Source organism: Psilocybe cubensis, chromosome 9 (genome assembly GCF_017499595.1).
Source record: "Psilocybe cubensis strain MGC-MH-2018 chromosome 9, whole genome shotgun sequence".
Classification (NCBI taxonomy): Eukaryota; Fungi; Basidiomycota; class Agaricomycetes; order Agaricales; family Agrocybaceae; genus Psilocybe; species Psilocybe cubensis.
Window position 1 is genome coordinate 599,778 of NC_063007.1, and position 10,711 is coordinate 610,488.

General features: G+C 46.2%; 4 protein-coding genes across 4 annotated transcripts; 1 reads left to right on the forward strand and 3 right to left on the reverse strand.

Moving 5' to 3' along the window:
- Nucleotides 1–2,031: 2,031 nt before the first annotated feature.
- On the reverse strand, nt 2,032–3,662 carry JR316_0009629 (uncharacterized protein; the record flags this gene model as incomplete). Its single annotated transcript, XM_047895322.1, has 7 exons — nt 2,032–2,427; nt 2,485–2,781; nt 2,838–2,876; nt 2,930–3,005; nt 3,058–3,248; nt 3,301–3,597; nt 3,657–3,662. The coding sequence occupies 7 exons, from the start codon at nt 3,660–3,662 to the stop codon at nt 2,032–2,034; spliced, it is 1,302 nt and encodes a 433-aa protein (XP_047745041.1).
- An 809-nt stretch (nt 3,663–4,471) lies between these two features.
- JR316_0009630 (uncharacterized protein) lies at nt 4,472–5,695 on the forward strand (the record flags this gene model as incomplete). The annotated part of the gene is made up of 3 exons (XM_047895323.1): nt 4,472–4,698; nt 4,783–4,873; nt 4,952–5,695. The coding sequence occupies 3 exons, from the start codon at nt 4,472–4,474 to the stop codon at nt 5,693–5,695; spliced, it is 1,062 nt and encodes a 353-aa protein (XP_047745042.1).
- Nucleotides 5,696–7,121: 1,426 nt separating this feature from the next.
- Nucleotides 7,122–8,480, reverse strand: JR316_0009631 (Amino-acid transporter arg-13; the record flags this gene model as incomplete). The annotated part of the gene is made up of 4 exons (XM_047895324.1): nt 7,122–7,698; nt 7,798–7,973; nt 8,137–8,292; nt 8,394–8,480. The coding sequence occupies 4 exons, from the start codon at nt 8,478–8,480 to the stop codon at nt 7,122–7,124; spliced, it is 996 nt and encodes a 331-aa protein (XP_047745043.1).
- An 833-nt stretch (nt 8,481–9,313) lies between these two features.
- JR316_0009632 (putative thiol methyltransferase 2) lies at nt 9,314–10,177 on the reverse strand (the record flags this gene model as incomplete). Its single annotated transcript, XM_047895325.1, has 4 exons — nt 9,314–9,578; nt 9,630–9,746; nt 9,809–10,018; nt 10,095–10,177. 4 exons carry the CDS (start codon nt 10,175–10,177, stop codon nt 9,314–9,316), a joined length of 675 nt encoding a protein of 224 aa, XP_047745044.1.
- Between the last annotated feature and the right edge of the window lie 534 nt (nt 10,178–10,711).

Consider the following 10,711-nt stretch of genomic DNA (forward strand, 5'->3'; position numbering starts at 1 on the left):
ACTTAGTCCAAGACTTCTAAATATGGGACAAAAAGTTTAATGATTGGTATTAAATGTGCAAACGGACAGCCATACACCTCAACCTCCCCTTGGCGCCCGTGAGATGACTGTGAGTACAACTAGAGTTGCTGCCTCTCAATTAACGAAACCAATTCAAATAGGGAAAAATTGTGTTTGCACAAGACACGCATAAGCGACATGTTGCGATTAAAATTGTGCATGCTGACACGGACGAGTATCGTGTGCTACGATTTTTGAGCCAACAGAACCTCGAGGTGTTGAAGGAGAACTGCATCCTTCCTGTCCTGGAATTGCTACCCAATGATGGATTCTGGTTTGCTGTTATGCCGAGGTAGGCCGTTCCTTGACCTATACCCCACTCCCACCTGATGAATGGTTTTGACTTTGAGATGGGGGCCGGATCTTTTTCGTCCTTCCTTTACCTATAGGTTCGAAATCATTGATATCATGCATTCATGCTTGAAGGTGCGTTAAATTCCCGCCACCTCATTTTATTCATTTTTCTAATATACAACATAGGGATTAAGCTATCTTCACGAACATAATATCGTTCATGGGGTACGTTTTGTTCAATTCTGATAATCCGGATGAACCATGTACTAACACCAACACCAGGACATCAGGTTTGAGAACGTGTTGTTAAGCCATTTTTCTAACATGTCAAATGAAGATTTCAAAGTTATAAATGTATGGTGTAAAGAGCGTCGAGAGGATAGGCTAATCCGATACGCCCTCTGCGACTACGATATCTCGATTATGTTTCCGCCTACAGCGAATAAAAAGGAATGCCGACTCCCCCATTACGAGTCCTGGGGCACGTTCAATCTAAGCTACGATACAGCAGGTGGGGAGTACGACTATGATCCGTTTGCCTTGGATGTGGGTGGGCTTGGTGTACAATTTGCTCAGAGATTTGGCGTAGGTTTTGTTTCATTTCGCGTATTATTAAATGAGATTGTTGAACAATAATTTGATCTCTAGCTTTTAGCAGCCAAGATTCACTTTCTGGCACCATTGATCGATAAGATGACAACATGGGATATCAGTCAACGATTCACGGCATCGGAGGCTCTCATATTTTTTGAAGAACGTCTAGCGGAAGTTCCAGAAGAGGAACTCCGTGATTACATCGGAGCTATTAGCCCCCGTAAGGCCTATTTAGAATGGGACATATGGGCTCGTGTTCCTGCAGAAGTTGCAGAAGAATGGAAATCATACAGGACCCCACCCATCCCTTGGCATCTACAAACATTCCGCTTCTTGGACCGACACTTGTCAAGATTGAACCCCTATATCCTCCCTAAGACCCGGTTCTACCTCTCGTGTCTGTCATCTGTTTTTAAAACAGTTTACAGTTTTGTTTTCTCCTCGAAAATTGCCATTTAATACAGATAATCATCACCTAATGTTTTAAAAGCCTCGTTCAATTTCTTCATGTCCATATTATATTCCTAATTTGCATTGGCAATCCATTGGGCTGGGATACGTTTGGTTTCCTCTGCCATCTCCAGATTTAACTCAGATAATTATGTCAAACATTCATTATGTTGATAGAAATCATTGGCTGTTCTGGTGGGTCGAAAAGAAAGGTGTAAAAGGTGTCCCGAAACAGTATGCACAGAGCGTTATAAGTCGATATGCCGCAGGTGGGCTGGCTATGCAGACCATGCCAGTGTGCGCACGGAAGACTCTCATATTATTCTTTTTTCAATTTCTTTGGCCCAATCACCAATTGGAAAATTTGACATTAACAGCACCATTCATTACTCCGACTCATCTCCGAGACTCTGCGAGCAGGAGCAGCCTCTGGTACTACGAAGACAAATATATTCATTTATAGAATCCCACCAGCCAAGCGGATACCTTTGACCGGAATACGAAGGACATCAGACAAGCGAAAAATCGCCGAACCAGCGAAATCTTTGATGAAACGTAAAAATGACGGAACAAAAGTAAACTACAGTTTTAGCGATGAAGTAGACACATCCAGATGAATAATTAGATATGATGTTACGACCGAAATTGAAGCTTGCAGTAAAGTTTGAACACCATGGACATAACGCCCGCAACAAATCGCCGGGTCTGAGGTATGATGTGGAGATTATATTGTGCTGAGTGTCCGTATATGGCACGAAGGGTTTTCAGATGCCAGGGAATGGGCGGCGTCCTATACACCTTCCACTTTTCCATCAAGGCCGGAGGCATCTGTCGCCACCTGTTATAAGTCGAGTAATTTTCGTAATGGATGCTTCCGGAAATTTCAACTTCTAGCTCCTTCTGCGTCATCTCGGAAAGGCTTTGCTCAAAGAATTTCAAAGCTTCAGCCGCAGTAAACCGTCGTTTAAGATCCCAGGTTGTCATCATATCTAGCAGAGGTGCTAAGACAGGAAGATACTTTGTGCGACACTATAATCATACTCTTTAGCGCCAGCACTATATAGAAGTAAACACAGAATAGTGTACCTGATATTCAAAACACAATGAAACACCCAAAGCCCCCACATCACCAACGAATGGGCTATAATCGTGTTCCCCAGCAGCCGTGTCATTACTTACGTTGTTTGTACCCAAAAATCGTTGGTAAGGCAATCGAAATTTAGTCCTATCAGCGTCTGGTGCCAGCATGACTGAAAAGTCAAAGTCAATGAGGGCGTACAACAGGCGCCTTTCGGTGCGCAGTTTACTACGCCGATGGTACCCTCTCGGTGGTAATCGTGAATCTGCAAAATGGTTCACTACAACGTTCGCATCCCTAATGTCCTGTTAAAAGTATGTCAAAAATCTAGAAATTGAGCTTGAATTGCTTTAAAGCTAACCCCATGCGAGATGTTATTATCATGGAGATAGGCTAGACTCTGTCATATAGCTAGGTTAGCAAGGTCGCCACCAGTATATCATTCAAATATACCTTGAGTCTCGAATAAATGATATCGACAATCTCATACACATACCGTGGATTTGGCTGATAAATACCAATGCCCCATCTGCAAGCCACTTTGAGAACATACCAAAGTTGTTAAAGCAAACCAAGCTTACCTTGGCATCACCGCGAGCCAGAACCCCTCTATTGGTAGGAGATCCAGTACAGGAATAACACAGTTCTCCTTCAACGTATCCATACTTTGCTCGCTCAAAAACCGCAGTACTCGATACTCGTCTGTGTTGTCTGGCACAAGCTTGATTACAACATGTCGTTTCAGGGAGTCCTGAGCATATAGAATTTTTCCCTAGAGATGTAATATTAGAAGATTATAATGATAGTTTACAACATCCACCTACAGATGTATCAACACCAGATAGAGGTGGGTCTGTTTGGTATACCTCTGGAAGATCCGTCGTATCCATATCATGGTGAGCATATGGGAAATCGGCTTCAACAGGTCCACTTTGAGGGTCTGGTGGGAAGATGGGAAACGTGGCTAATTCTTCGCCGCTGTAAACGCTGCGCTTGTATAGGGTATAACCGTGATCCTTGAACCATTTGACCACGTCGGGAGAGTCCCAGAAAGCAAATCGCTCCAATTCATCGACTTCAACGCCTTGTTCAAATGAAAAGGGAATCGTGAGCCCCGAAGACTGTTATCCATTGTTTCATGAAACTGTTCCATGTACCAATTATCATAAGGGAAACTTACCACCATGGCGAATTAGTTTACAGCACAGCGTATCTGATTAATTAATGGTAATTAGAGTTTCGGTTCGAATTGTTGTGCGACGTGGAATGACGCGTCAAGCTATGTGAAAGGTATCCCGAGGTGAAAACTGAAATAGTAACCAAACGGTAACAGACGGGAACACGAAGTTGTTTAGTCGCACCAGCAAGGTAACCTGTCACATCATATGCCGACGGGTCAGCCAAAAATGTCACGGGTAGCACTTTTTACACCCTCTTTTTGACTCTCCAAGCCCTTCTCCCTTCTCCCCCATTCTCAGACAGATTCAAAGATGTTACAAACTATGCCTATCCGATAAACACCCCTTCAAGAGGCAGCGGGAAGTCGGCACGTATACTACATAAAAATAGCGTCCGGTATTCGAGCTAGCCAGCAGGTTCCCAACTCACTTCTCACAAGCAAGAAAGAAGTATGATTATGGCTAATTATAATGCCATTTATAACACACGTACAAGCGTATGATATCTTCAATCCCTAACTTACCCACCCATGTTTCTCTCGACGCAGTAACCGGGCCCACTTCATTGTCACCATCATGACAGTAGGCGCTACACCACCGACGCACGTAAAACTAAAATTATGCACGATTTGCCAAACGGAACTCGAGTTTAGCGATGGGTGGCTTGGTATATGTTGCTATTGTGCTTCCCTGCCGCCATCACCGCCACCCTCCCTCACAGATGTTGAGTTCATTATGATTCAAGCGGAAGAGTAAGTAGCAATATTCAACAAATTCTTTCATCAATTATACAACAAAGGATGCTGTTAGGCAACAAATGGCTTACTACCTTATACCGGAAGCGGGCAAGCGGAAAGTGGATGTTTCATCGAGGTCATGTTCACACACGACATGGGACTCTCTGTCTGCTGATTCTTATACCACTGCCGCTGTTAGCGCTCATAGGCACAAGCCATCTGATTTAGGCCCACGGCACGACTTGACTTCTATGAGCGGGTTGCCCATGTGGAGGCCTTTCACCAGAACGTTCTATACCCCAAAAAGGTAAGCATACCCTACTCTACGACTCAAATGGCATAGATCTCCCGCTTTTTTATTTTATGAATTTGTCAACTCATCTCTCAACAGCATTGATACGCAGGCAAACTCCCACTCGGAACCAGCAAATGCTCATGCACCTACATACAGCTCAAAAATACACCGTCTTTCTTCTGCACTCGTACGATGATCTAGCTTTCTTCTTCTTTGATGGGGCATATATACTAACTTTTGTTGTATTATTTGTACGTGTCTGTAGCCATCAGCTTTGACTGAATTAACGAATAGCTCAGTACCGACTTCTTCATTGTTCACCCATGTAACAACCGAAGACGAAAGGCGACGCTTTCAGCTGGCCCAAGCTGCGGTTGCTCAAAATAAGCGCGTTAATTTACCCCAGCCAGTGAAGACCGTGGTCAATGATCAGGGCCCCATGGTATCAACCGAATCGGAAGAGGTGCCAGTCAATACTGTCGGCGGGGGCTCGAGCCATGCGAGGAACAACTCCGATCTCAAGCCTTTGTCCAAAAGCGGTGGCTTGAAGTCCTCCTGCCCCGCACTCTTCACAGATGACACCAGCCGTTTTCTAGAAGCAATTTCACCGAAGCCAGTCAATCCGGTGCATGTGACGTTTGCAGACCATCCATATCCACCCCGTCTTCCAGCGAAAAGTGCGCCAATTGTGCCCAAGTCATCCTTCATTAGGTTACGCCCTGAGTTGCGTGGTCAATCATCTGCTGTTGCACCTCCGCCTCCACCGTTGGTTCAGGCCTCTGCAGGCGGGAACAACATTGTGACACATTCGAAGGAGACGGAATTGCTAGGGCGGCAGTATGAGACGCACAGCACAAGCGAGTGCCCTCATCCAGCTGCGAACCGGTCATGCACCACTCAACTCTCACCTCAGCAAGTTCGACAGAAACTTCAGCAAACACTGCCCAAAGTGCCGGGAGCGAAGGGGAGGGGCACGAGCGACAGAGACCGTGGAACACTTCGTTTTTGAATGTGCTGCACATCGAGAGGTAAGAGAGGAGATGTGGAAAGAAATCGGATACAAAGCAACAACCTTGGAAGAACTCACGACGAAGACGAAACAAGCAAGAGCACTGGCGCGTTACATTGCAAGGACGAAACGTTTACGATACTACAAGGAGGATATACTGTTAAGAGGGATAGAGGAGGTCGACAGAGAGTGAAGAGAAGGAACAACACGAACCAAGACGCCACAGGTTGGCGCAAAGGAAGAAGAGAGCAACGAAGAAGACGTAAAAGGGAAGAGAAAACTCACCGACAAAAACGCTGGAGGTGGTGCACTAAACGACCAATGGAAAGGCCGGATCCAGCAGGGGGACGTGAGGGCCCTCCGGGAAGCAAGTGCAAACCTAGGATAGCGTAAGAGGCTCAGGGAGCCGATAGGTAGATAAGTAGTACAAGGCCAAGGGAGGGGCCCTCCCCTCAGAGGCAATAACATAAAACAAAACAAAAAAAAAAAAAAAAATGAGACGCACATGGAGAACCTGTCCAGATCTACATCCACGCCTGCGTCTACTGCTTTGGAGCAGAAAAATCAGACCCAGCAAGCAAGAGAAGCGGGAAAGCGTACTGAAAAATATTCAAGGAGGTTCATGCGGAAAAAGTTCAAGACACAACCAACAATCTCAGTGCCCAGCGTCTCCCGATCCTCGGTGAGTGTAACCGTGAACCCAAACTCACTGGATGATCCCGTCGCCGGTTGTAATGTCTCTAATATTCAATGAAAATATCCAAGTCCTAATTGTGTAGCTATAATAAGTAAATGTATTGGAGCTTGGTGGAAGAGAGGCAAGAGACGACGGGGATAGAAATCGACGGAAGGCGTGTTCTTATACCCTACCGTATGTGGTCAAACAAGTTCGCAAAGTTCTGGAAAAGGAAATGAGCTTTCCGAATTGGGTAGGCATCTGTTTCAGTTACTAGGACAAACAACAGACAACTAAAAGAGCAGCTGGCGGCAGCCATAACCTCGCCGTTGTCTCGCACATGCTCGACATAAACGATTCCTTTGAGCCTGGAGAAAACGGCCGCGATTTCTCCCAATACAACGATGGTCATAAATGGTGTGCACGAATCCGCCTCCTGTAACAAACTTTTAACACTATACAGATGACTTTTGTCTATAAGAGTATGATAGAGGCTTAATGATTACCCAACTTCATTCAAATTTACATCGGAATGGTTTACCACGCGAAGTGGTGCTATGTCAGATTCTGGTGGATATCTTTGATCTTGGTCTAGCATTGAAGAATACTCTATCGCTGCCCAAATCTATACCATTACATTGATTCTGAACAGTAATCAAATATACGTGCATTAAATTCAAAAAATAAAAATAAAAACAAACGAAATAAAAAGCTCAGAAAAACAGTCTATAAGCATCCAACAAAAACAAATCATCCAAAATGCTTCCTCAGCCCATCATAAATCAAGAAAATAATAGCGCTGCTAGGTATACTCCTCGCAACCGTGATCCCACACCCAGCATAGAGCCCCTTGATCCCCTGTGCACGATACATCGCCATAAACGTCCCACCGAAAGTGGGTTTGGGCGCCGAAGCACCTGCAGGCCTCAGCTCCTCCGCAGTCTGCATCGCACTCTTCACCGTATCAGCCGGGAACAGCGCAAAGTTGAACGCCGCTCCCGCACAGGCGCCCGAGAGCGCCGACTCCCATGGGCGGAGTGTCATCGACGTTTGACCTGATGCGCCCGATGACTCTTCCAGACGCCGCCGTCTAGCCAGGAGGACACCTGCGATGTACTCCTTCGTGCCGAACCATGCTGCTGTTCCGCCTGTCTCTCGGATGAGAGTTCCTGTTTGTCCCAGCCATAGCCCTCGTAAACCGGTTGTGCGAATGACGGAGAAGAGGATGGAGAATGGGCCTGGTAGGCTGCGGGGTGTCGCAGGGGAGGCAGTCGCCGGGACGAGCATCTGCACTTGCATTTTACATTTCACCAGTTCAATCGGTGTGCTGTTTATTTAATCAAATCAACTTTAAGTGAGCATGCGAATCAAACTCTAAAGAAAGAACGGGAATATAAAAGATATGACAGGTGAATGGCACACGTACAGGATAAAGCTGGTTACAGCTCCGGCACCTGCTGCTGCAAGTGCTAGGTGGTAAAGTGGGAGCTTCTCGTCAGAAGTACGATTCGTGACGCGGCGGATGACGTTTTGGAATTCGCCATAGGCGACGAAGAGGGAAGCGTTCTCAGCCATGGCACCTACGACGGGTGCTGGCAGGCCCTACACAATCCAAAGCATATCAGGTTAGAGACAGTACGATCTTGCAATCAAAAGTAACAATCTCATAACGCGGAACCAAAATAGACACAATGACGACACCGCCAAAATAGAGCAAAAAAAAGAAACAAAAACAACACCAAGGGATAAGAAAACGACTACGCACCCTATACAGACCCCTAACCCCCTCCTTCTTCCATGTCTGCGTGAGGCAGTCAATAGGACCGCTAAACCTCGCCGTCGAGTCGAGGACCTGAGATTGGAGCCGGACTTTCGTCAGGTCAAACGGGTGTTCGAAGACTTTCGACACCATGCCTGCAGCCTGTATGTGGAGTGGAAAGGGATGAGCATCGTGGCTGTGTTCATGTATGCATGTAGGAAGGCAGGAAACGGGGAGGTGGTGTGATAACACGAAAGACGTACGCTACCGTAGGCAATGTCTTTCACAGCGCGGATGAGCGTCGACTCGTTGGCTAAACCATCTATCAGCGCGTCTGGGGATGTCTCCATTGTTATTGGGGTATATCAATATGCGTAAGGGTGTTCTAGTGGAGATTGGTTTTCTTCGAGCCTGCAGAGGTTGGCCTAGGTTTGCTGGCGTTGGCTAAGATATGTAGAGCCCGATTTCCTTGAAGTGGAAAAGAGATCGAAAAGGTTAGATGTCGTGGGTCGCCGAAGTAGTCCTTAGAACATCGTCTGTGGTATCCTAGCTATATACAAAGGGAATGACAGCACAAAAGATGTGCAAGGTGCTATGCAATGCGAGCCGTTCGGAATTTCGAGGTTGTACGTAAAATGCTGTGGAGGTTCGTATTTGTATTCGGTTCCGAAGAACGACCAATGGACGTACAGAGTAGGATCCCTTCGTCAACCAGCACCGTTGAAGGAATAAAAGTCTTCTAAAGCTACAAGAGAGGAGACAGGGACGAACACTCGGAGCATAGCATGGCAAACATCGACATGTCGGACCTTGCACCTTCTGGTCAGGCAAAGCACTTTTCACGCGCGTTGTTGATCGCACGTGGCTACCATCTTATCAGTTCCGATATCTTCCTGATTTGTTTTATCAGATAATGCTTTCATCCTTGGCGCTACTTTGCCCCTATTGGCAGGGAAGGAGGACCATGCTGCTTGACGAGTTGATACAGAGAAATAATATTTGAATGTCATTTACTCTGAGTCTCTTACACTATCTTACAGCGCAAAAGACCTTGAGCGTATTTCGAAGGTTTTGGTCGTTTATAGAGGAGTTTTCACGCCGAGGGGAAACTGCGCGTTCTTGGTATAGATACCCAAGGGATTCGGAATGGCCTGATTCCAGACGCTTCAATCAGCAAGTTAGATCAAGCTCTTCTTCTCCACACAACAAGCCTCTCCTTGTCTACATGTGAAGGCGAAGAGACCTCTGGAATTTTATCCAATAGCTTCTCAAAGTTGTCCGAGAGCAATTCCTCGTAGTGCTCTGGTCTGATATAATATGGGGGGCCATCAGGGGTGTAGCTTAGCATCGGAAAAACAATCACGATGAGATGTCCTCCTGGCTTGACGAGCTTCGACATCTGACTTCCCCACGCCTTACGCGTCGAGGGTGGAATAGCGCAAAAGAATCTGAGTGACATTCGCTTCATTCCATCGCCATGCAAAACAATCAAGACTTACGTATGGTCATACACCAGGTCAAACCTTTCGTTCTCCGGAGGGTCAAACGTGAAGAAGTCCTGGTTACTGATACTGGCTGAAATCTTGGGATTTACAGATTTGGCTTCATCAATCAACCTAATATCCAGCCAATGTGTTTGCTTCACGATCAAACTTCAAAAACAAGTAACACGACGCACTTATTTGCTCGCTTGAGTGCAGTTTCAGCAATCTCCAACCCAAGGACGCTCAGACCAGTCGCCTGTGCGATGTAGGTGAGATCGTATCCAGACCCACATCCCGGAACCAACGCCCTTCCTGTCTTTGGAAATTCCAATCCGCTTTTCTCGACTGCTTCCTTGAGCGACGGCTGCGCCTCGCCAGCGTCCCAAGGGGTAACGCCTTTCTGCCTTGAGTGTCAAAGATTAGCGATGAAGGAGACTTTCACGAAGATAAGTGACAATTCAAAGAAAACTGGATTCCCACCAAGCTGTTTCCCAAGTCGACTGATCATCCGGTTTAACGATGTGTTTGGGCTGAAGAGGTTGGTCTGGTCCAGGTTGTGACATTTCGAATGAATATCGGTGTGCTGGTATGAAGATAAACTCGACCTGAAGAGTGCGAAATGCAAGAGAGAGTTTGTGATATGTTGTCTCACTTACGGTAGTAACCCCTAACAACCGTGTGACGGATTATATTAGATCAGGGATTCGACGCGTCGAGGCATGATTCCATTCGAGAGCAGGGCATTGAACACGGCCTGCGCACAATTATAGCGCGTCATATATGCTACTAGCTTCAAAATTTATGTATGCGTAGTAATTTTGATCTTTCTGTTGAAAAACCATCTGCCGGATTGGTCAGGAGCGCGATAGAGCGCATACAAACGATCCCGATAGTCGGCACAAGCACGCATGTATGTATTACTGTACACTGCACAGGGGAGGAAAGCCCATCCAAATATCGCATCGCCTGAAAGTTGATCGGGCGAAGGAGTAGAACGCTGATTTTCCAAAAATTTTGATATTTGCCTTCAAAAAAAGTAAAAGTGTTTTCAATGACCCCAAAATGACTGACAAACTCCTGGCCCTTTGTCCCCTTTG